The 27,446-nt window shown below is 44.5% G+C and overlaps 1 protein-coding gene across 1 annotated transcript in view; it reads left to right on the top strand.

Annotated features, from left to right (window-relative positions):
- samd10b (sterile alpha motif domain containing 10b) overlaps positions 1 to 27,084 on the top strand; it is a gene marked incomplete at both ends in the record, with an annotated part of 72,109 nt that extends 45,025 nt beyond the window's left edge. Inside the window, 3 exons of the mRNA XM_079514685.1 lie at positions 5,761 to 5,929; positions 26,681 to 26,821; positions 27,053 to 27,084. Coding sequence (XP_079370811.1) covers positions 5,761 to 5,929; positions 26,681 to 26,821; positions 27,053 to 27,084 — 342 coding nt within the window. The remainder of the gene's footprint in view (positions 1 to 5,760; positions 5,930 to 26,680; positions 26,822 to 27,052) is intronic.
- Positions 27,085 to 27,446: the final 362 nt, after the last annotated feature.

Consider the following 27,446-nt stretch of genomic DNA (forward strand, 5'->3'; position numbering starts at 1 on the left):
TGACAAGCTTTTCTGGAGATGCTGATTTTCCATTCCAGCTCGATCTGGCACCTGCCTACAATGCCAAAACTACTAGTAATTGGTGTACTGACCATGGTATTACTGTGCTTAACTGACCAGCTGTTATCAAAGCAAACCTGGGCTTCCATAACACCTCAACAGTGACAAAGGCTGATCACCTCCACCTCCGCCTTCTGTTTGGTTTTTAGGCTTCATAATCACAAATTGCACAGGGCAGATATGACCAACAATAACTTGAATATACAAAGAAAACACAGACATATTGAATAATTGTATACTTTCCTGCAAATTAAATTGCAGGAATAGCTGATCTACAAGCTTACAACGCGTCACAAAGTTGTAAATAGTATCTGCTACTTCTTTTTTTCTGGAAAATGTAATAATTATGACAGGCCTGTTGAGCCCTGGCTACACAATATGTAAATATGTAGAACATGGAGACCAACGAGAGGAAAGAGAACATTGGACATTAAGCATGCATGGTGCGCAATCTGCGCATGCTTTTGGGCTGGGGGTTTTAATTGAAGGACGTTCTGGCATGCATAATAATCACACATAAGTGTGTTGTTCTAGTAACGTCAGAGAAGCTTTGGCAGCAGCTTCCGCTCCACCTGTCCAGTGCAATGACTCCACCTGTCCAGTGCAATGACTCCACCTGTCCAGTGAGTGAGTGAGTGAGTGGGTGGGTGGGTGGCTGAGTGAGTGGGTGAGTGAGTGAGTGATTGAGTGAGTGAGTGAGTGAGTGAGTGAGTGAGTGAGTGAGTGAGTGAGTGGGTGGGTGGGTGGCTGAGTGAGTGAGTGAGTGAGTGAGTGAGTGAGTGAGTGAGTGAGTGAGTGAGTGAGTGGGTGGGTGGGTGGCTGAGTGAGTGGGTGAGTGAGTGAGTGATTGAGTGAGTGAGTGAGTGAGTGAGTGAGTGAGTGAGTGAGTGAGTGGGTGGGTGGGTGGCTGAGTGAGTGAGTGAGTGAGTGAGTGAGTGAGTGAGTGAGTGAGTGAGTGAGTGAGTGAGTGGGTGGGTGGGTGGCTGAGTGAGTGAGTGAGTGAGTGAGTGAGTGAGTGAGTGAGTGAGTGAGTGAGTGAGTGAGTGAGTGAGTGAGTGAGTGAGTGAGTGAGTGAGTGAGTGATTGATTGAGTGAGTGAGTGAGTGAGTGAGTGAGTGAGTGAGTGAGTGGGTGGGTGGTTGGGTGGCTGAGTGAGTGAGTGAGTGAGTGAGTGAGTGAGTGAGTGAGTGGGTGGGTGAGTGAGTGAGTGAGTGAGTGAGTGAGTGAGTGAGTGAGTGAGTGAGTGAGTGAGTGAGTGAGTTGGGAGGACATACTAGCAGTGGTGGTTGGGCAAGAAACATTGCATCTCCATATTTAATCTTTTTATGTTTTCGCATGATTGAACGTCCCATTTTTGTTGTGTGGCAGATAAGAAATATAGCAGAAATAAACAATCTACAAGGTTATACGCCACCTCAACGTGTTGTGAGCTGCTATTTTAGCTAATTGGGAGAAAGAAATGTAAAGCTTTATTGAAAATGCTAGCCTATGTTGACTGACATGCCCAAAATAGCGGTCTGTACAGTATGTAGGTTTTATAAATAGTGAACCAATGAAAGGCATTTAATAAGAGCTTGAGACTGCATAAGTACACTACACAGTACACTACTAAGTACACTGGATCCATTGGAACACAGCCTCTGAAAAGTGACAGGTTTTGGACATACACGGTTTCCCCCCCGACAGCGACACTGACTCTGACCTCATTAATGTCCATATGAGTTCCCTGCACATGACCACCACGCACAATGGATGGATGGCCTCCCGTCTGACTTCCTCTGGGGGGAGGGGGAGGGGGGAAAGAGAAAGCCACAGAGCCATGTCAGAAAAAAAGGAAAAGAAAAAGAGGAGACAGCGTTTGTAAGCTGAAGATGACAGACATGGTGAGATTGTGTAACTGCAACGGCACAGCCAGAGCAGAGCACAGCACTGCTGAACGCATCAGGGAACTGACCTGGAAAAGAGAGGGTCATGCTGCATACAAACACACGCACGCGCACACACACACACACACACACACACACACACACACACACACACACACACACACACACACACACACACACACACACACACAGACAGACAGACAGACAGACAGACAGACAGACAGACAGACAGACAGACAGACAGACAGACAGACATGCACAGTGCATGCACACACACACACACACACACACACACACACACACACACACACACACACACATACACACACACACACACACACACACACACACAGACAAAGAAACAAACATACACACACACACACACACACACACACACACACACACACACACACACACACACACACACACACACACACACCCACAAAGCAAGGTGCTGACAGAATGCATTGTGTGCACAGCATGTCACAGTAAAATTAATACACATCATGCAATATGCTGACAAGAGTTTTTATGGCACAGCTACAGGTAACGGTGTCACCGTCATAAAATACATATTATCAGTCACCAATAAAAAATACATTATATATTGTCGCTGTTGGGCAGAAACCTCTTATCTCCATATTCTAACTTGTGTTTTTTCGTAAATTAACGCCCTACTTGATCATACTACAGATTCACACAAAAGCATCAAAAGTAGCAGATCTACAAGCTTGTAGATCTGCTACTTTTGCTATTTTTGAATTTGACAGTTTTGGACATATGAGGTTTCCACCCAACATACAGTACAGAGAGGATGTTTTAGCTACATTTCTGCACGACTAGTGCAGAAATACCATTCATAGTGGTATTTCTAGAGATAATAGGAAGATCACCGTTCCAGGATGCATTGTTGTTGACAAAGAGATATACTGTAGAGATATAGAGAAAAAGAATGAGAATAAAAATATGCTCCAATACCATTTATTCAACATCGCTTCCAGCCTTAGGCTCTTTCTTTGTCAGGTCAAACGGTTTGACTTAACGAAATAAATTGTATGGGAACATAATTATTACTGTGCAGGATTTTATACATTTTCTTTATAATCATTTATATCACAGCACCTCAAAAAGGTTGTGCTTGCTGTACGTACGTGTTTCATTATTTTTGATAGAGATACAGATCTCTCTGTCTCTATACTGTACTTTACTTTATGTCTCTCTGTTATCTACAGCAGGGGTTTTCAAAGTGGGGTCCGGGGACCCCCAGGACCTTGGAGGGTTACCAGGGGACCCCAGGACCTTGGAGGGTTACCAGGGGACCCCCAGGACCTTGGAGGGTTACCAGGGGATCCCCACAAAATGTGTTAATATAGCATCACAATCATTTCAACCACTTTAACCAGAATTTATATTTTAAAATAACAGATATATAAACTCATAGCATCACTTTGTGCTGCGTTATGAGCTTGTAGATCTGCTATTTTTGGAAACAAATCACACCTGTGTGAAGTGAGTGGTGTAACTCCGTGGAACGCACCCAGGGTGCCGGCCCGATTCCGGCGAGCCGCCCGCATCCGAAACGGTTGAGAAATGACAGAGTTACCGTGTGGGGGCCCCTCTACTGTACCCTCTAGTCTACTGTACTGTACTGTACTGTCACTGCACTGTACTGGCACACCCGAAATCACCATATATACAGTTCATATGTGCGTGTGTGTTTGTGTGTGTGTTACAGTAGGTTGCGCACAGGTGGTGAAAAACAACCGTGCTGTTTTCGTGCTCAGACGCACCCACCCACCCAGCCACCCAGCCACCCAGCCACACACATAGCTCCGTAAGGGAGTGGTTGCACCACTCAAAAATTAACTAGAACAGAACAGAAATCTTGGGGTCTCCCTGGCAGAAAACATTTTCAGATGGGGGTCCGCGCCCCCTTGACACAAAATAATTTGAGCTGCTCTTATCGCAACACAGTATCGCAACACAAAGTGTTGGTTTAACTCAGAGAGTTTACAAAGTACATTGTACTCTCACACAGTACTTTTGTACTCTCACAAAGTAAATTTGCACTCTCACAATGTACATTTATACTCTCACAAAGCATTCCAAGTTAAAGTGTTCATTCGGCTCCATATCTCTGTAGCTGCACCTGAAATGTGGGAAAGAAAAAACATTTTAATTAGACATTTTATTTTTGCTACTATTATACCTTTTCCACCTGAAGCCTTAATTTATATTCCTCACTGCATAAGTAACTCATTTTATGCAGTTAATTCCTTTTTTTCACTCAAAGATCTGTTATTTTCAGCAAGCAGCGCAGCCATAATACAGCTTTACCCTCCCCTTTGATGTTGGTTTGCATCAACCTCTTATGAAGCCGCTAAGACCGATACTTCACCATAAGACAGTGTTGCATACCCCAAAATAGCTGATCTACATGCTCACAGCGTGTCACGGAAGCGACGCGCTGTGGGCTTGTTGATCGGCTAATTCCGAGTGTGACAACGTCGTACGACGACGTTTAAATTAAGCCTTTACTGCCGGCTACTATTTATTCTGCGTTTGGAGTCACACTTTGAAGATTCTTTTCAAGAAGAAAGGTGGTTTAAAGGTAACTTATGCAAATGCATTATTTCTTTCTAAATTGTGATATATATAGTATAATAGGACATATAATGCTGGCCCCAGGTAGTGCATTCCACAGTGCACCATTCCATCAGCATAATATTCCTCTCTCTTGTATTAATTAGCAACTTATAACAAGCCCACCAGAAGGGATTCCATGCAAAATTATGGAATTAGAATGCTTCATTTCAGCTCATTTTCACATTAATGAGAAAACCATACACTTGCAGCAATTCAGGTCAGTTACAGCCCGAATGTTTGCAAAAAGCACTAAACCCATTTGAGCCACACTACTTACTTACTTACTTACTTACTTCAGGGACGGATTAACCCCCACGAGGGCTGCGGGGCCAGTATGTGCGCACGAAATGTTCGGGTTTTTCAGGGTTTTTTTATCATCTTTTTTACTTAAATTTAACACGATCAACAACCAATGATGGTCCCCAGAAGCCCTTTTCAGGGCCTCAAACCCAGTACCGTGCAGTCCACTTTCCCTGAAGGGGCCCTGGGCCACAGCGGCTAATTTGGCCTTGACTTACTTACTTACACAAGCACACACACACGCACAGACACACGCTTGACAAATAGAACTGATCTGAAAGCTAAAAATGCACTGCATAGCTTGTAGATCAGTTCTCTTTTGCAAGTGACACCGCTGTAAGCCAATACAAATACAAATGAATGACCAGTGGGCGGGGGGTATCAAAAGCAGTGGCATGGATCTAACTAACTGTTATCATTGTGAACTACACTAATAATATTGTTACAAAAAAGATCAAACGTCACAATGCGACACGTTGTGAGGTTGTACATTGGCTATTTTTTTTTTTTTACAATTTTTGTGATCAAGTTTTTATTTGATGTTATGTTCATGTCAGCTGCACAGTACAGTACTACAACCATTTGACAACTCCAATACGGTACATATTTCAACTGCTCAACAAGGGGTTCTTATTTGTCCCTCTTGTCTAGTGAAAAAAAAGAATCTCCTACTCCCACCCTAAATGGCCCACGGGCAACAAGCAAAGACAGAAAAAAAGATGTAAATAAAAAAAAGGTACAAAACCGTAAAAAAAAAAGAAAGAAAAGGAAAACTAAATGTGTGTGTGTGTGTGTGTGTGTGTGTGTGTGTGTGTGTGTGTGTGTGTGCGTGTGCGTGTGCGCGTGCGCGTGCGCGTGCGTGTTCCAGCTGCACCCGGGGGAAGCTCTGACGGTGTACCACACCAGTCCCACACTGTCCAGTCTGTCCAAGCCCGTGGTGCTGTGGACACAGCAGGACGTCTGCAAGTGGCTGAAGAAGCACTGTCCTCACAACTACCTGACCTATGTAGAGGCCTTCTCCCACCACGCCATCACAGGTATGACATCACACTGTGACACTATGACACTAACTCTGGGGGAGCCCGGGATCGAACTTGGAAGGCCGCTCTACCCGTGAGCCACTGCCGCCCCACTGGAGAAGCTAGGTCCCTACCTGCTCCAGTGGGGCGGCAGTGGCTCAGCAGGGGTAGAGTGAGTGTTTGCAATTCACTTCCCCACCCAGATTCTTCCAGCCAGTCTAGGGGATCGAAACCTTTCGGTAACAAACGAGCCGCTCTAATCTTCAGGCTGCCCCCACCACCATCTATCTCTCTCTCTCTCTCTCTCTCTGGGTTGGTGTTATCTTTGGGTTACTGACTTACTGTATATACCTCTGACCAGAAGGCAGTGGCTGGAACGCCACAGAAAGTGTATGAGATGTATCCCTGCAGACGTGCTCTGTCTTCTCAGTCAGGTACAGGTCAGTGCTAGAGGTCAGCCTGCAGCTGCTGCCCTGTGATTTTAACACAGGGCTTCACAATGTTTCCTAATTTGGAATGTCTATATCAACATATACACTACAGTAACAAAGAATACTCTCAATAGAAGATTACATTTGTACAGGGTGAGAAGTTTGGGAAAAAAATAAAAATAAAGTTCAGTTTCCTAAAAAAGTACATTGAAGGAGAGAGAGAGAGGGGGGGGGGGGGGGGGAGAGAGAGCATGTTCTTGAACCCTCCTGGCAGCACTGGTCCCAGTTCATACTGATGACCTCCCTGCATGCACCTGCAACACAGACAAACACTGGCAGATGGGGTGAGAGGGCCCTCGCAACATCCTGTCAAAACACACACCCGCGGATAAAATAAATAGCAATAATAGTAAATAACATCCATTTGTATGTACTCTGAGTTTAATTAGTACTCAGTTAGGATAACTTTTGATGGAATAAATTACATTAAATTAAAGGGATATTTCATTTTCAAACATGTTTAGGGTGATTTTTACGTCTTCTCTGGCAGTTTTTATTAAGTTGCTTGATTTTATTAAGTTGCATTTTGATATTTGATGTTCATTCTTATCAGACACACCCCCTTCCTATTTAACCCCAGTGTAACTTCAAACTTTTTTTTTATAAAGTATATTTATTGGTTTTTAACAAACAGACATTACACAACAAGAACATAATAAAACAAACAAAAAAAAACAAAAAAACAGCTCAGGCACAACATCATAATAAATAAAAAGATTGAACATACAAAGACATGGCAAGGACAATGAACCATAACGACTCTGAGTTTTGATAGACTCCCATTCAGGAAATACATCCATACAGTATATAAATACATGTTAAAAAGGCAGACAATACAGTTATCATAGGCACAAAACATTACAATAAGAGCAGACCCATGCATACTCCACTCAAAGGCGGCAACCGCCCCCCCTCCAGGCGGCAGGGCCACCGCCCCAAGAAGCGGCCCCGCTGCAATGCATCGAGACCCCTGCCCGGGCGACCACCCCCCCATACCCAAAGGGCAGACCAGCCCCCACCCCAAAGCAGAGCACACACTAGGGAAGAATGCTGGCATATAAGATATCTAAGGCTGGCACGGAAAACCTCCAAGTGTTGTGGCAGACAATGTTGGTCCAATATGATCTAAATAAGGGTCCCAAATTTTGTAGAAAGTGTCCAATTTAGAATGCAACATGCATGTAATGTATTCACAAGGAATACAGTCCATTATAATGTTATGCCATGATTTCTTTGATGGAGCAACATCCTTGATCCAAAACAAAAGAATATTTTTCCTAGCAGCAAACGTTAATAAGTTGAACAACCTCTTATGTTTGACATCAATAACATGATCATCTGGGAGACCAAGTAAAAGACACAACGGGTTTAAATCGATCGGGACACCAAAAATAACAGAGAGTTCTGATACAATGTCATACCAATAGTTCTGAAGCTTCACACAGGACCAAAGACAGTGAACATAATTACCAATCTCTGTCTTGCATTTAAAGCAAAATGGGGACGCACTGACATCCATTTTATTCTTGAGAGCAGGAGTTATATGTATACGATGTAATATCCTGAACTGGATGGATTTAGTTCGGTTACAAACTGAAATCTGTTTTGCATAGGCCCACATATCTGCCCAGTCCTCATCATGAATAGAGACGTCCAGGTCTTTTTCCCAGGACTGCTTAGTAACCTGAGAGGATATAGATGAGTAGGAATTCAATACGTCACAGAAAATTGAAATTTGTTTCTTGGAAAATTGCAAAGAGAGGGCTCGTTCTACCTGTGAAGCGGAACTATTGGTTACAAGTGAAGTGTCCTCAGTAATAAAATGTCTAATTTGTAAATACCTAAAGAATTCAGATTTTAGCAACCCATGACGCTGCTGCAATTGTGTGAAAGACATCAAGGTCTGGCCATCAAACAGGTCTCCAAGTTTGGTAATGCCCTTCTCATGCCAGGTCTTAAAGCCTACACCTGAGTGTCCCGGCCTAAAGTCGGGGTTGCCTACCACTGGAGTAAGGGGAGATGTCAATTTAGCACGGCCTTCAATAGTACGCACAGACCTCCAGGCTTTGACTGAACATAGCGTGATGGGGTTAGAACAACATTTCCTAATAGACTTAAGGTCCTTTATGAATAATAGATTCCAAAGAGGGCACTTGGACTGTGAAGATTCAATATCAAGCCAAATCGAGGAAGGATCCGATTTAAGCCAATTCGTAAGCACCCTGAGGTGCGCGGCCAGTTGGTAATGCCTTATATTGGGCAGATCTAGACCACCATCTGCGCTATCCATTTGCAGCTTGGCCAATTTCAGCCGAGGCTTCCTCCCACTCCAGATGAAAGTACTTAACCAGCCTTCTAGTACCTTGATAACCTTGTTTGTCAACAATACAGGAATCATTTGCAATGGATAAAGTATTCTGGGGAGAATATTCATTTTTATAAGAGCTATCCTACCTAGCCAAGAGAGGGGTAAGGGGGCCCAACGTTCCAAATCTGCCTTTATAATATCTAAAAGAGGAGGGAAGTTGGCCTTAAACAGTGTATCATAAGCAGGTGTTATAGTCACTCCCAAATAAACGAAACCAGCAGGTGACCATTTAAAAGGGAAGGGTTCGGACAGGTCTGGGATAGATGTTAGAGAACCAAGTGGCATGGCTTCAGACTTAGTGAAATTAATTTTGTACCCCGAAAAGGCGCCAAACCTAGAGATCATTTGAGTTAGACAGGGAATAGAGGAATGAGGTCTGGAAATAAAAATTAACACGTCGTCTGCATAGAGTGTGATTTTGTGCTCCCTTTCACCGATTCGAACACCAGAGATCAGAGCAGACTGTCTGATTGCCTCGGCAAGCGGTTCAATAGCGATTGCGAAGAGCAACGGGCTGAGCGGATCTCCTTGGGGATTACCCCGTTGAATAGAGAAGTTTTCGGACCTAAGTCCATTAGTCAAAACTGCTGCCGTTCGGGACTCGTAAAGAATTTTGACCCACTTGGTAAATCTACCACCCAGGCCGAATTCCTCAAACGTTTCAAACAGATAGGGCCATTCTACGCGATCGAACGCCTTCTCCGCGTCGAGAGACAGCACCATAACGGGGTGGTCGACGCCCTGAGATAATTGGATAACATTTAAAAGCCTTCTCATATTGTCACAGGAGTTTCGCCCCTTGATGAAGCCTGTCTGCTCTTCTTTAATGATGAAAGGGAGCACTTTTTCCAGACGCATGGCCAAAATTTTGGAAAGCAATTTTTGGTCAGAATTAAGTAAGGCTATAGGCCTGTAGGAGGCGCACTTTTCGGGACATTTTCCTTTTTTGAGAAGAAGTGAAATATTAGCCTCCCGCAAGGACTGAGGCAAGATCCAGGTCTCAGAAGCATGATTCAACATTGCCAAAAAGGGATCTAATAGAATATTACTGAACTCCTAAAATTCACAACCAAACCCGTCCGGCCCCGGGGCTTTCCCAGATGGCATACATTTCAAGGCTTCAAATGCCTCCTACTTTGTGATTGGGGCATCTAGTAGTACATTCTGAGCAGTCGTGACCATAGGAAGATGCAAGTCTTCAAGAAAAGAATACATATCGGAGAGAGCACCATCATCCAGCTGTTCTGTTTTATAGAGATTAGAATAAAATGAGGCAAACTCCTTGTTAATAGTTTTAGTATCAAAAGATCTGACATTATTGGAATCCACAACTGAGGCTATAATTTGAGAGTCAGCTCTTTTTTTAGCCAGATTAGCTAGACATCTGCCGGGCTTATCCCCGAACTCATACATTCTCTGTCTAGCAAATTTAAGGGAGTACTCTGAGTCTTGAATCAACAAAGTATTCAAGGCAGCACGAGTAGCCATCAATTCCTTAAGCAGATTTGAGCTTGGGGTCAAGATGTGTTTGCTTTCAAGGTCAGCCAGTTTGGATTCAAGGAGTTTGCGTTGTTCTTCCTTTTTACGCCTTTTGGAAGCAACATAAGACATAATTAGTCCACGAGAGTAGGCTTTGCATGTCTCCCAAAGGAGAGAAGGATCATCTGTAGATGATGAGTTAATTGAGTAAAACATTTTGAATTCTGAAGTGTGAAACAAATCTATCATCTTTGAGAAGGGATGAATTAAGTCTCCAGCGTCTTGATCGTGCTCTCTCCTCAGAAAGTGAATAAACCAGATATACAGGGGCATGATCTGACAAAACAATACTTCCCATGGTACAAGATGAGACCAAAAATAGCTTAGAGGAAGGAATAAAGAAATAATCAATTCTAGTGTAACATTTATGGGGGGCACTGAAAAAAGTAAACTTTAAATCAGAGGGGCATAGGGCTCTCCAAACATCAGAGAATCCAATATCTGAACATAGAGAGGAGAGCATCTTGGCTTGCCTCGAGGGGGAGGCTAAACTAGGTGGGTGTTTGTCTAATTCAAACTCTATTTTAAAGGTATGTATAATTATTTTGTGATTTGTCTCCCTACTATAATGTGGGGACCATATAAGGAGTTCCTTTTGGCTAGAGGGCCCAGCCTTCATCCAATCAGGATAGAGAGGGGCCTTCGATCGAGTGGGGGCGGGCATTGGTGCACGTGCTGTTGGCCTGTTGCGTGTCCTCTCACTGTAGAGTGTGGCAGTGTGCATGTGCACATATTGTTACCGGGGCATATCGGGGGTTTTTCCAAATCACCCAAATCACTGAATGCTCCTTTAACCATGTTAGATTCATTGAAAACACAAATTGGTTCTGGTGACTGATCCTTCTAAATGTGTGAGAAAACTGTCTGGGGTGAAACACAGAAGCCAAAGTAGACAGTAAAATCACCCCAAACATATTTAAAAGTGAGATATCCCATAAGTATTTCCAAAACTTTTTAGCCTGTGACCCAAAAGAGAAATTTGATGTCTACCTGGGACCCAAACTAGTGAAAATAGCAGATCTACAAGCTTGAGTTGTAGATCGGCTAATTTCAGTTATTCTTAAACATTTGTTTTCTAATTGGAATTTCTTTGATTTTCCTGAAAAAGAACCATTGAATTTATTTTAAATTCTTGGAAAAAAACATGTTTTTTGAAAATGTTTTGAAATAATCATTAACCCTTTCAGCGCTATCATTTATTGGAAAATTAGGATCTAATTCACGCCAGAATTTTTTTAATTTGAGCTCTTATTTTGAAAAGCCGCCATTTCCGCTCCACTAGCAGTAGTCCTAAATTAGGAATTTACACAGAGCTGGGCCGGCCTTGTTTACAATGTGAATCCAGACCGGAGCTCTGCAGAGCTCCAGATCGTCAGGTCTGTGCCGTCAAAGAAACGCTGTTTTGACCAAAATGCCACCTGGGACAAGGAATAGGAGATACAGCCAATGGCGCTGAAAGTATTAACATTGTCTGTGACGCACAAATGGGTTCCACTGTTATACAGTAATTATTTTCCATTTCAAGCCAAGGACCATCATAATTCTCAGAGTTGCATACATAAGGTCCATTGACACCCCTTCAAGGACCCCAGTGTGAGAACCACTGGTTCGTTCAAGGTAATGGGTGGCACCTGGGGTGGCCAGTCAGATTCCAGGGGTGTCATTTTGTCACACCACTGTGTATAATCTTCCACATTATGCAAAGCACTGATCCCATGACCTGAGAGGAGGTTGAGCACTGATCCCATGACCTGAGAGGAGGTTGCCATAGCCAGAGCCGTAAAGGCTTACAGTTCCGAACCTCACACACATGCTTTTTCTTTTTTCTTCTATTTTTAGTGTCCCTGGACTCACAGCTTAGCTTTTTCGACCAGAAACAGGTTTTACATCCAAATATTATATCTCCCAAGGAGATTTCCGAGGCATTCATGTGAGGCAACAAAAAGTAAGCGGGCTGCTGCCTATTTTTGGACAGAAAACGAGACGAAAAATGTTAAGTATATTCCAAATCAAGCAATGCCCTGACACACACACACACGCACGCGCACACACGCACGCACGCACGCACGCACGCACGCACGCACACACACCCACACACACACACACACACACACACACACACACACACACACACACACACACACACACACACACACACACACACACACACACACACATCTGTAGGCTTATTAGCATACCAAGATAAAATGAATTCAAGTACAGTCACGCACACTTCCCTACATAAACCACACTAGCTTCAGGTTCTCTCTCTCTCGCCTTGAGAGTTCTGAAAGTACACTGCAAAATCATATAACTCTGATAGTGGGAAAAATGGACCCCTTAGTACGGGTGAGTTAAATTAACATTCTGGAGTTCTCTGTGTAAAGAGCAGCCTCTTTCTGATCGTTTCACTGAGAACCAGTTGTTCCTCTCTCTCCCCCACCATTGTTTTGGTGGCCATTTTTAACCCTATAGCTCAGATAGCTCAAGACAAAAATAGCCGATCTACAAGCTCACTACGCGTTACAGTGCAATGCATTCTGAGCTTTGTGCATTGGCTATTGTTATTATTTTGGCTTAACCCTCAACCCTAATCCCTACAACCTCTGCAATATCTGTCTTTATACAGTACTGTACTAGACCTGTACGTGCCCGTCGCAGTCGGCCACCGGCCTACTTGGGAACGATGCAACTTGGGAACCTAATGATATACGTTGTCATAGCACCCGTTTTAACTGTCAGCCGGTGTCCCACATGGAAATCTGTGTATGTGCTTGTGTGTGAAGACTGCAAACTGAGAAGTGTACTTGGCAATCAATTCGGCCCACTGGCAGAGCCTGATTGGTTAAGCCTCAATTGGCTGAGGCAGAGGCTAGAAATTGCACAGGTGAAAGGAGTTGGCCTCATTAGGCCCACTGGCAGAGCCTGGCCCAGGTGAAAGGAGTTGGACTCATTAGGCTCACTGGCAGAGCCTGACCAGAGCCTTTTGTGGTGAGAACCAACCGACTCGATACCTGGCACTGCTCCCTGTGGGGGTGTGGAATGCGTGTGTGGAATGTGAAGTCGGTGGGTCCAACGGTTCTCGAGTTACGTGCATTACAACCGTACACACACGTACGCACGCACACACGTACGCACGTACGCAGAGACGTGGCGCATTATATAGTAGATATTGATAAATTGAATACACAGGACCGCAATGGAAACAAGCCCCTCACAGCTTTTTGTTATTCTTTTAGCATTACTGTATAACTGTACCTCTATACTTTTTGCTGTTAATAAAGTCAATCAATCAATCAATCACTAAGCTATAAATGCCTAAACCTAATCATACCCCCAACCGGAATCTTTTACTAATATTGAATTTGAGAAATAGACATTATGAGGACAATGTCCCTGGTCCTCCAAGAGAAATTATTGTTTTATGGTTGAACATTACAGTAAAGGCAGTGTTGGGAAAGTTCACTTTCTATGAACTAGTTCGAAGTTCAGTTCACAAATTAAAAAATGAACTAGTTCAGTTTAAGTGAATTCAAAGTTCATGGTTCCAAATATGAACTAGTTTAGTTCCTTGTAGTTTTCTTTTTAGTTTTTCTTTTTCAATACGTTGCTGATGCATAGACTCACATCCTGCATATTTCCGTGTGCTGAAAATCTAAAATAAATCTAAAAGCTCACAAAGTGTTGACGCGACACGCTGTGAGCTTGATCAGCTATTTTCAGCATGTAACACGTCGTATGACGAAGTATAAGGCAGGCTTCACTTGAGAAGGCACACGGGTGAAATCACCCCTCAAGTAGCCCAACCCCATGCATCCAGTAGGCAGGGTGAAATCACCCCTCAAGTAGCCCAACCCCATGCATCCAGTAGGCAGGGTGAAATCACCCCTCAAGTAGCCCAACCCCATGCATCCAGTAGGCAGGGTGAAATCACCCCTCAAGTAGCCCAACCCCATGCATCCAGCAGGCAGCAGCCAAAGCGCAGCGGAACGCAGTCTGCTTTTGGCAGTTGGGTTGGATCGCACATCGCTCCTCAACGCAAAATTAATAAGCTATGGGAAGCTATTTTTTGGTGGCACGTTATGCTTAATCAAACAACAAATTTACCTCAGTGTTTTTGGGTCGGGACATGTTCTGTGTCTGCTGCGTGGATCAGCGCGAGTGAGAGCACACACACATCGAGTTTAGCGTATTATGCATGGAAACTGTGACAATGGAATAAATGTCGTGGAACTCGGGTTATGCGTTCAAAGTGTTGTTTTAGCTGGGTTTTTGCCTTCGTTCATCAAGCAGAAATACAGTACGTTCCGTTCACGTTCGCCCCAAAATATGAATTTGTTCATGAACGATTGTTCATTGAACGTGTTTAGGGACAACTCTGAGTAAAGGTGGTTGCACACTGGTGCGTTTTTTCGCTGAGTTTTGCGGATCCGAAGGTAGTAGGTTATCTCTCCTACAGTATCACTAGCTGTCAGCCTGTCACCAGCACCCCACTAGCCCCCACTAGACAGCTGCAGAAAACAGATAAAATCGACCTCGGTTACAAAAAACTTTATACAGACAAAATATTCGGTGGCAGTGTGATAAAACGTCATTGACATAAAGTGAGGTTGATTGTGTTTTTACGTCGTCCGTAATTTGCTCCGATATTCGGCCGAACGCACCTGTGTGCAACTACTTCTTAACTACTTTACTCTAATGTTCAACCATAAAACTATCTCTTGTGAGGGCCAGGAACATTACTTATGGGGACATAAGGCCCTCACAGTAATACACTGTACACACACACGCACGCACGCACGCACGCACGCACGCACGCACGCACGCACGCACGCACGCACGCACGCACGCACACACACACACACACACACACACACACACACACGGTTAATAACAGCCCATCAAAAAGTGTCTGATCTCTCTGATCTCAGCCTCTGTATTTATACATTTATGTATTCACTGAGTGGGAGAGACAGCAAGCTCAACTCAGGTCTCATCATTATTCCTACAGTACCGTACTTTATGATAGCCAGCTGAGTTTCACTTTACCAAGGTCAATAGCATCAAGTGCTCTTTGTTTACAATACATTGTGCGTGCGTGCGTGCGTGCGTGCGTGCGTGCGTGCGTGCGTGCGTGCGTGCGTGCGTGTTCATGCAGGATGCAGTGATACACTGAATTGGATATCAAGCTGATACAAAATGACAGAACAGGAGATGGGAACTTCACCAGTACTACAGTATAGTCTCCTATTTCACTGTAAAAATAATCCTCAGTGTTAAAGTCATACACTTTGTGTTAAACTAAACTTTTATAATCTTTCATTGCTGTATTTTTCACAATAACCATTGCAGATAGTGGTTTTTGACAATGTTGTGTCAGACACAGACACTATCTATCCATTGTTCGCTGCTGGCTTGGGCAGAATACAAATCAAAATAAATCACACCCACGTTGAACTTCTGACCAGACCACTGTTTTTCCCTTTTCTCCTTTGTACATTTTACATATAGTTTGTATTTGTGGATGACATGTATTATTGTGTTAATGTTTTATGCTATGTTGATTAATTGAATACATAGGGCCACAAGGGAAACAATTCCCCAGGACCTAGCCTTACTGTACCACATGCTGCATTTCTTACTAATAAATAACATATTCGATCAATCAATCACCAATCATACACTACAAACCCCATAACTTTAGCTGAATGACTGCCATTATTGGTCAGATGAAAGGTGGGCTTTCCAGATTTTGAATTGGGCACTGATCCAGAAGAGTTTGAGAATCACTATACTAGACTTCCCTGGCTCCTAAAATGTGCTATTAATTAAACTCCCCCGGCCAATGCCATCACTACTGCAGACTCACTCCCTATCTTCCACCACAGTCCACCAACACTACTGCAGACTCACTCCCTATCTTCCACCACAGTCCACCAACACTACTGCAGACTCACTCCCTATCTTCCACCACAGTCCACCATCACTACTGCAGACTCACTCCCTATCTTCCACCACAGTCCACCATCACTACTGCAGACTCACTCCCTATCTTCCACCACAGTCCACCATCACTACTGCAGACTCACTCCCTATCTTCCACCACAGTCCACCATCACTACTGCAGACTCACTCCCTATCTTCCACCACAGTCCACCAACACTACTGCAGACTCACTCCCTATCTTCCACCACAGTCCACCATCACTACTGCAGACTCACTCCCTATCTTCCACCACAGTCCACCATCACTACTGCAGACTCACTCCCTATCTTCCACCACAGTCCACCATCACTACTGCAGACTCACTCCCTATCTTCCACCACAGTCCACCATCACTACTGCAGACTCACTCCCTATCTTCCACCACAGTCCACCAACACTACTGCAGACTCACTCCCTATCTTCCACCACAGTCCACCATCACTACTGCAGACTCACTCCCTATCTTCCACCACAGTCCACCATCACTACTGCAGACTCACTCCCTATCTTCCACCACAGTCCACCATCACTACTGCAGACTCACTCCCTATCTTCCACCACAGTCCACCATCACTACTGCAGACTCACTCCCTATCTTCCACCACAGTCCACCATCACTACTGCAGACTCACTCCCTATCTTCCACCACAGTCCACCATCACTACTGCAGACCAGTGTTGTAACTAACGCCCTTACATCACGTTACGTTACCTAACGGCGCTACTTTTTGCAGTAACTTGTAACGGAGGCTTTACATTTCCATATTCCATAACGGCATTATAGTTATTGTCCTAGGCCCAGGCGGTGGCGTAACCGTCTGGGCACCCGACTGGTAATCCAGTCGCAGTGTGCCGCGGGTTCGACTCCCGAGCCCGACACGGCCTTTACTGCATGTCTTCCCCCATCTCTCTCCCGTTTCCTGTCAGCCTACTGTCTGTCCCTTCAAAAAAAAAACAATAAAAGGCGTAAGCCGCAAAAAAAAATATCTTAAAAAAAAATAGTTATTGTCCGAGCGTTACCCGCGTTATAGCGTTATTATGTCAACGTATGATCCAAGTGAAAAGTTTTCCCATACAGCGCCGTGAGTCTGTCATACAGGCTCTGTGCTGACTGCTGCTGAGAGAGCGCGCCGCTCTCTGTGTTGTACTGTGTTGACAGTTTCGTTTGTGCTCTCATACTAGCCTCTGAGCCCACATGGCTACGCACCCTAACATGAACAAAGCATGTCGCAGAAGAGGTCATTGATTGGCTAACGTAGGGACAGATTTCAGGGTAAGCCAATCAGAGACAGTCTGACAGAGTAGGGCGGGTCTTTCGTATGGCTGTGGTAAACAGTTCTAAACTCAGACACACAAACCCTCGTAACGCATAAACAGAAAACGCCGGTTGAACGAACATTATTACCACACGCTACAATGGCAAATACGGAACGGCTGACAGCGAGATCGGATGTTTTGTGGGTTGGAAATACAAGCATTATTTGAGTACTTGCGGGTCAAGGAAATGTTTTAACATGCCATGGCGTGTCCCCGCTGTGTGTGATTCGATTCACCGTACTGCCTTTATTATTACTGCTGCGTCCCTCCTGCGCAGCACAGTGCCTGACGTTAGCCGTGCGTTAGCCTTGCACACCGTTGCATGCAACCGGGGACCCGTGGCCACCTCCCCGGGCACAGTGATAGGGCTGCCCTCTCCCCCCCAGAAAAGCATTGAGGTGAAAATGCTAATTATGTGGCGGACAGAAAGCATTGTCCACAATGCAAATCTAAGAAAGCATCTTAAATCAGTCCATGAGCTAGGCTGCCTCACATCACCAAAACAGACAAAGATCGATTTTAAATCGCCACAGAGGCATGTCACCAAGAGTCAACTTGACAAAATGATTGCCACTTGCCAGGTATGTTGTTGAGGAAATGCTTCCCCTCAACGGTGGAGTCTGTTCCTTTCAGAGCACTGGTCAGCAAAATACTAGTGAAAGCAGGGCCAATGTGCAGAAATACATTTTCCAAATACCTGAACAGTGAATATTCTAAAATGGAAGATGAGCTCAAAAATACATTTGATGAATTAAAATATCTCTCTACCACTGCAAATAGGCCTATATGGACTCATTTTTTATTTGATTATTATTTATTTTTTTGAGGCTACAATGCCTGTCAAAATTTCTGAACATGTTTTATTGTTCCACTACATTTCATAATGTTAGGAGGGAGTTGTCTTTTCTCTTACTGTGCGGCAGAACAAAAAACCTTCTTTTAAATCGTTTTTTATATTATTATTTTTTAAAGTAAAGTAAAGTAACTTTTAAAGTTACTTTCATAAAGTAAAGTAAAGTAACTTATCTAAAAAAAGTTACTTTTTTAGATAAGTAACTATAACTATAACTCTATACTTTTTAAAAGTAACTTGAACAACACTGCTGCAGACTCACTCCCTATCTTCCACCACAGTCCACCATCACTACTGCAGACTCACTCCCTATCTTCCACCACAGTCCACCATCACTACTGCAGACTCACTCCCTATCTTCCACCACAGTCCACCAACACTCACCCCTTCAGACACTACCCCCATGCCATCACTACTGCAGACTCACTCCCTATCTTCCACCACAGTCCACCATCACTACTGCAGACTCACTCCCTATCTTCCACCACAGTCCACCATCACTACTGCAGACTCACTCCCTATCTTCCACCACAGTCCACCAACACTCACCTCTTCAGACACTCCCCCCATGCCATCACTACTGCAGACTCACTCCCTATCTTCCACCACAGTCCACCAACACTCACCTCTTCAGACTCACTCCCTATCTTCCACCACAGTCCACCAACACTCACCTCTTCAGACTCACTCCCTATCTTCCACCACAGTCCACCAACACTCACCTCTTCAGACTCCACCTCACCCCCTAGCACTTATCTCTCCTTATCTCCTATACTATAGTTTACTAGTAAGCGACCTTCTCCTCTACTTTTAAGAGTTTATTGAAACGTAGTGAGATTAATATGGAATGGAATGAGGAACCCAAAGTACGGAGTAGTCTCGGGAGCTGACGGCCATCGTTGCTGTACTCGGGGAGCGGTCAGTCATCTCTGCTCCATCACTGCCTGCCTAGAGAAATAGAGACAGAAGGAAGAGGCGATCGAGAACGGGGAGTGGTCTCCACTCCTGAACCTGCGTTGTAGGCTATACAACTTCATTTTTGTCTCCACCAGGCCGAAGGCATGGGAAGAGTATGTTTTGCACTCCGTCCATGTGTGTGCGTGTGTGTGACCGTCCGTCCGTCTGTTACCAGCTAATCTCCGGCACCGTTAACCCGGTCGATGCCACATTTTGCACACACACTCCCTGGATGCCAACGATGAACCTCAAATTTTCCAGAATGGCCTGTTATAGCGCCACCAGGAGGCCGACTTTTGTACACAAGTACTGTATCTCTATAGTGTTCAAGACGGATCTGTCCGATATTTCATATTCCATCCTAATTGGCTAACATTGGCTTTCAAAGTTTGCAGGATTGGCCTGTTTTGAACAAAAATCCTCAAATCATAAACGCAGCGTGGACTTAACTACTATAGGCTGAGGAATATATCCCACCCTTTTGACATTGGCCTGTCATAGCGCCACCAACAGGTGGATTTTTGCAAAACACATTTTTGGAACAAAATGCCTCAAATCATCCAATTGCCATCCAAGGCATAAGAAGAAATGCCACCCTTTTCACATTGGCCTATTATAGCGCCACCAGGAGGCCACAACCTGACCTGTCCGACGGGCACTTTATCTAGTTTGTCAATGCAGATTTGCAAATTAGTTTTAGTTTTTTTCTTGAGCGCGAATGTTAAGAATATGATTTAGATCGCAATATTGTTTAGACTTTACACAGATGCTAGGTTAGATGTTTAGGTATGCTAGTTTCCATGAGGCACTATTGTTCGTTTGTTTGTTTATGCTTAGTTGTGTGCTGGTGTTCATTCTTACTCTGATTAAGTTGCTCTGGATAAGTGTCTGCTAAATGTCCAATTTATAAATTGTACATTTGTAATTGTAACACTACTGCCCTTTTCCACTCATATTACAGACATGGATTTCATTGTATAATGTCTATCCAGTGAACTAAGTAGTCTAAAACATACTATTAAAAAAAGAATGAATCATGTTCCAGTACTGCACAGTGAAAATCTGCCTTTTAATGAGACAGAGGGGTAGAGGGAGAGGATCGGGCGTGGAGCGTTTGGAAATAGAGAAGCGGAGATGAACGTAGAGAGCACAAAGAGCAGGAATGACAGATGACTGTGAGAGAATGGCAGTGAAAGAGAGACAGACAGAGAGAGTGATACTGTATGTACTATGGACTGATACTGAACCCAGGGCTATGGTGTCTTTACAACCTTCAACACCAATACAGAAACTGACAGTAGCATAATCCAGTACAGCAAGCCTTCCGGGGAGAACATGAACTGAACCGTCTCTACTCTCAAAAGGTTTAATCTTGTGGTTTTCAGTGGTGTAAACTAGAGTATAAGTACTTAAGTACTCAAGTACTGTACTTAAAGCAGCACTGTGTAATTTTCTTCTACCAGACTCTACCATACAGGTTGCACAAAAGTACATACGTTATAAATAAATAAAAAGGTTACATTGTAAGTTAATTGTAAGTACAATTTCAAGCTACTTTTGCTTTATTTCCATATATTTTATACTTCTGCTCCATCACATCACAGAATGAAATGCACTTTTTACTCTATTGAATTTACATAACAGCTTTGGTTACAAGTTACTGCACTTTGGACATTTAGATTATTGAATAATGAATCAAATTATTCAGCAAAACACTTTTCCCCCCCTAAATTGCAACATGTTGTGATGTTGTAGATTGACTATTTTAATAGGGCTTATTTAGTTAATCGGAGTGCTTCCCTGCTGTGGGAGGAAAATAAGAGAAAGCGTTTTCTAACACATTACATTAAGACCTGAGGCCAATTCTAAAACGTATGTTGCTATCATATCAAGGACACAATATAAACTATGTATTTGGCCGCGGACCCCTATATCAAAATATTGAGTTCCAAGGACCCTCAGAAGCAAAGATTTTAGTTATAAATGTTAGTTATAAATATATAATGACAGATGCTTTCCCGGATTGAGCGGCTAATGTCTCCCTCTGAGTCCGTTTTATTCTTATGTCACAATCTCCCACTGTGGCACCAATGTGTCACAACTCGTGTCATTTGAATAATTCCCCATCTACAGAAGAAGAAGAAAAGTCGATCTCATGTCTGCCCTTTGAAAGTGTGTTTTTTTGTGTGTGTCTGTGTCATTATCACCACTGCCGCCATGGCACAAATGTGTCACATTTGTTGCCCGCAGACATCGTTTTTATAAGCAATTAATTTGGGGGCTGAATTGACTGAGAGATGAGATCTGTGTTGAAAAAGCTTTTGTTTTGTTTCTCTGTGTGACAGCGCCGCTTTCCCTATCTGCAGGCCATTATTAGGCACTCTATTAAGCCTGTCTGAGGGGAATTGATCTGAGCTCCATTCATCTGCCTTGTCTCGTTTGTACGTGCACGCACGCACGCACGCACGCACGCACGCACGCACGCACGCACGCACGCACGCACGCACGCACGCACGCACGCACGCACGCACGCACACACAGGGACCAAGGGCACCGCTTTTCTAGGACACACTGTTATAACGCCTGTGGGAGACACTCACAGAGAGAGAGCGAGGGGGGAGATATTGTGGGGAGGGTGTGTGTGTGTGTGTGTGTGTGTGTGTGTGTGTGTGTGTGTGTGTGTGTGTGTTATACAGTAATTGCTTTTCTAAGAAGAAAAAAACCGCATGAAGGTACATATAAATCGTCTCCGTCGGGTGGAAACCTCATATGTCCAAATCTGTCACTTTTAAGGATTCAAATTCAAAAGCATCAGAAGTAGCAGATCTACAAGCTCGAAACGTGATGAGTTTTGAGCTTGTGGACCTGCTACTTTCAGTGCTTTTGTGTGACGATGTGGTATGATCAAGTATAGGCCATTCATTTACCAAAAAACTAACTATTCAAATATGGAGATAAGAGGTTTCTGCCTGAGAAGCAACAAATTGCCTTTTTTTTCAACATCCATGAAGCTACAGATAAATGATGCTTTGACCCCAGCGCAAAACGGCGCTCGCGCAGAGACATACGAGCGGTTGTTTGCGCGCCTCATGTCAAACCGGATCTCCTGAAAGACCCTAGACTCGAGTGCAGAGGGAGGTTAACAGATAACACACACACGCACGCACGCACACGCACGTACACACACACACACACACACACACACACACACACACACACACACACACACACACACAGAGCTCCATTATTCCATTATGAAGGCTAACTGGTCTGTCATGGCACTGTGGTATCCTGGAGTGTTGTAAAGTGCTATTGACTGTGTTGTTCCATCCATCTGTTTGTGAGGCAGGCAGGCAAAGGACTCACAAATTGTTCTCTATTCCTGTCCTCGTTTGACCTATACCTACCCCCCGCTTTAATGTGTGTATCTCCACTGTTGGAATACTGTTGGAGTAATCTACTCCTGAAGGAATGTTTTAACAGTCTGCAGTTTGCTGGGAATATAGGAGACACCATTGCCTATAATTTGCATTGAAATGTGTCAGTTTGCTCAATAATGACTTTCTCTTTTCATATAAGACTGTTCCTTTCACAGAATGATGAATTCATAGACCGACCTTTATTGAGTTTTTTCAAATTGATGAGAAAATGCTGTACCTTTTGACAAAATGAAAGGTCAAAAAGGTGGATGGAGCGACTCAGTATGTCTCTTCTCTCCTCCTCTATTCTATTCTCTCCTATCCAATCCTCTTCTCTCCAATCCTCTCCTCCTCCCTCTGGTTTCTGAGGACATGTTTATCGTACCTCATGGATACATAAATGCCAAAATAACAACAATGGTTTGATGGCCACCCCTAGTGGCCTATACTGTGTGTGTGTGTGTGTGTGTGTGTGTGTGTGTGTGTGTGTGTGTGTGTGTGTGTGTGTGTGTGTGTGTGTGTGTGTGTGTGTGTGTGTGTGTGTGTGTGTGTGTGTGTGTGTGTGTGTGTGTGTGTGTGTGTGTGTGTGTGTGTGTGTGTGCATGCATGGGTGAGCAAGAGAAAGAATGGATGGAAGGAAATGAGAATGGATGGATAGATTTGGATGTTGAACAGTGTGAATAATGAGTGTAATTATGATCTGGGCTTACAGTGCTGCTGCAGGTGAGATGGATTCTCTATCGCTCATCACTCATCATTGGTGAAGCCCCCGATATTACTGTTATCTGTGTGTGTGTGTGTGTGTGTGTGTGTGTGTGTGTGTGTGTGTGTGTGTGTGTGTGCGTGCGTGCGTGCGTGCGTGCGTGCGTGCGTGCGTGCGTGCGTGCGTGCGTGCGTGCGTGCGTGCGTGCGTGCGTGCGTGCGTGCGTGAGTGCATGTGTACTTACTATACTGTGAAGGCCAAATCTGCCCTCAGGTATAGTATAATTTGACAAATAGACAATGTGAAGACAATTTCACTGGTTCCCACAAGATAAATGTTAGTGTTCACGGTTAAAAGAGATTAGGTTTTAGAGTTACAGTATGCCTAATTTGTACTTTGCGTTGCGTACTGGCTGATCTACAAGTGGGGTTGAGGGAGAGGGAGAAACTTTTTTTTAAATTATTCTTTTTATATACAAAAATGTAAAAGAATTTTATACATTTTAAAAAACAAACAAGAAATTACAAAATAAATAAATAATAATAATAATTAAGAAGCGACGCGTGGTGCTATTTTCACTAGTTTGGGTCCCGGACAAACATCTGTCTTTTGGGTCTCGACCTGAAACGTTTGGGAACCACTGATCTGAAGTCCTTCCATACCCTTGCTCTTAGAGGGAGAGAGAGAGAGAGAGAGAGAGAGAGAGAGAGAGAGAGAGAGAGAGAGAGAGAGATAGAGAGATAGAGAGATAGAGAGATAGAGAGAGAGAGAGAGAGAGAGAGAGAGAGATGGAGAGAGAGAGAGAGAGAGAGAGAGAGAGAGAGAGAGAGATGGAGAGAGAGAGAGAGAGAGAGAGAGAGAGAGAGAGAGAGATGGAGAGAGAGAGAGAGAGAGAGAGATAGAGAGATAGAGAGATAGAGAGAGAGAGAGAGAGAGAGAGAGAGATGGAGAGAGAGAGAGAGAGAGAGAGAGAGAGAGAGAGAGAGAGAGATGGAGAGAGAGAGAGAGAGAGAGAGAGAAAGAGAGAGATGGAGAGAGAGAGAAAGAGAGAGATGGAGGGGGGGACGTTTGAGTGAGAGAAACGAGAGCGTGTGAGAGTGACAAACAGCTACTGTGTATCTCCAGCGTGTGGTTGTAAAAGCTGTTATGTTTACTGTGGGTAATGGCATGTTAAATGCATGTCTCCCCGGGGTTCACCGTCCACTGCGTCTAGCATTGTAATAAAAATGAGCCCAGGCAAAATGGACAGCTTCAACGGCCCCGCTGCGCCAAGAGAGCTGCTTTACTGCCGCAGGACAAAACAACACACTTCACCCCGGCTTGTAAATCAGCTGATCTAAGCATGGCTTTCTAACGCATGCAGCGGGCAGGCCACGCGCCACACCCCGCTGTACGCCGTCAGGCCACGCGCCACACCCCGCTGTACGCCGTCAGGCCACGCGCCACACCCCGCTGTACGCCGGCAGGCCACGCGCCACACCCCGCTGTACGCCGGCAGGCCACGCGCCACACCCCGCTGTACGCCGCCAGGCCACGCGCCACACCCCGCTGTACGCCGCCAGGCCACGCGCCACACCCCGCTGTACGCCGCCAGGCCACGCGCCACACCCCGCTGTACGCCGGCAGGTCCCATGATTTAGTTTTAGCACGTGGCACTGAAGGGGCCATCATGTTATCTAGAGCTGTGGTTCTATAGGGGGTACCAGGGGGGTCCCCAGTCCCACACAGCTACATTTGTAGCTGCTGATAAAAATAGAGCTTTTTCTTTGGCCATGCATGCATACTGCTTGCATGGTCAAATTAGTAGTCCAGGCCTAGTAGTCCAGGCGCATGCTACTGTAGGCTCTGGCCTGATCAGCGCCTTGCGTGTTCGAGTCCCATTCATGACGAACTTTGCTGCATGTCTCTCCCCTTCTCTCTCTCCCTCTTTCCTGTCTGTCTTCACTGAAACTACTGTATCAATAAAGGCACAAAAACAAAAAAATAATAATCTTAAAAACAAAAAACTAACAAAAAATAGGATTCAAACTTTTCATTGTCAAAGCAAGGTTTAATTTCTTTAGATACTAGTTGTTGGAATACTTACTCCTGTCAAGTGGCTTTTGCTCTTCATCTATTATTGATCTCCTCGAGCTCTCAAGACCTTGTGTTAACACCAAAGGGACATAACTTGATGCAGACAGAGTGACTCAACCACCCCCCAGAAGCCCCTTGCACTGCAGCATGTATAATGATGTGACTCTGCTCCTGCAGGTTGATGGTGAATGTGAGCATTGCCTTTAAAAGACCTACATGAAACCTCTTCTGATTGTCTCATATAGAGCCAGAACATTTTGACCACATCCGTATCGGCAACTATGCAGCTGATGTGTCCCAAATTTTGCACTTTAATCCTGGCGGCCTTATTTTGGCTTATGCCATTATATATTTGTTTGCTGATAAGTTTAATGTTCTCAATTAGAAACCTTTTCATCAAGTGTTTCAAATTTATTAGAATTTCTTTTGTCAAATTATATTGGTCAAAATCTGTGATCTACCTGCATAAAGAATATCTGGCAGCGGTTGGGCTCTACTGTTAACACCTTGGATGTCCAGGGCGGAGTTCTCCGTCCAAGTTCAAGGTCATGGTCAAGTGCCCAACACAGAGATTGATAAACAGGACGGAGATTAATGAAAACAAAACCGTTCGCATCGCTCTAGAGCCTTGGAGCCCGATCCGATGACGTGTCAAAAAGTGACACGTAATCGAAAATCTCCCCTGCCTGTTTAGCTGACAAAAACGAAAATCTTAAAACGATCATAACTCCCGATCTAAATCATCCCGTCCAATGCTGAAAAAAGATCCTGTGTTTGACGGCCTTCCGCGATCCAGTCGCTAGTCGCGATAGATTTATTATTACCTCCCGTTGCTGTCGATCGACTCTAGAGTGGTGTGGCTATTGTTAACTGCTACAAAGACATGCACACCAGCTTCCGGTGCGCCGGTAAAAGTGGTCCGTGCGCTACAAATGATGGGCACCCTGGATGAAATGGATTAAATAGTTCCGGGCCTCTAAGGTGTTAATGTACAGTACAGAGGACATGACAAACAACCTTTGTCTGTCTCTCTCTCTCTCTCTCTCTCTCTCTCTCTCTCAGGGCGTGCGTTGCTGCGGCTTAATGGGGAGAAGCTGGAGAGGATGGGCATCGTCCAGGAGACCCTGAGGCAGGAGGTCCTCCAACAGGTCCTCCAGCTGCAGGTCCGAGAGGAGGTCCGCAACCTGCAGCTCCTCAGCAGAAGTAAGCCTGTGTGTGTGTGTGTGTGTGTGTGTGTGTGTGTGTGTGTGTGTGTGTGTGTGTGTGTGTGTGTGTGTGTGTGTGTGTGTGTGTGTGTGTGTGTGTGTGTGTGTGTATGTGTGTGCGTGTGCGTGTGCGTGTGCGTGTGCGTGTGTGTGTGTGCGTGCGCGTGTGTGTGTGCGTGTGCGTGGAGGTGCGTGGTGCGTGTGACCTTTAGTGTGTGTTTACGTGCAGGAGGTCTAAGCATCCTCTTGGAGGCAGAATGAGGTAATGCCTCTCTGTGTGGGGCCCATACTAGTTATATAGGGGTCAGGGTCAGGGTCAGCGGTAGTTAAGGGTAAAGGTTTAATGTCAGGCAGGAGTACTTTTTTGAGTATCAGTTTACTTACATTTTGAACCTATAACTTTTACTCTACCACATTTCAAAAATACTTGTAGATATTGTACTATTGACTCCACTGCATTTCTAGAAAGGTTGTCGTTATACTTGTTACTTTTTAGCATATTTTTGAAGCCAGCTTCTTTCTCGTCTTTCGCACGTTGTGTTCCTCACAGGACACCACCCCACTCAACTTACCCAGCAGTCGGTGGCAATGGTGATGGAAATGTGACATTGTTTAAACTAATA

This window comes from Electrona antarctica (genome assembly GCF_951216825.1).
Source record: "Electrona antarctica genome assembly, chromosome: 2".
NCBI lineage: Eukaryota > Metazoa > Chordata > Actinopteri > Myctophiformes > Myctophidae > Electrona > Electrona antarctica.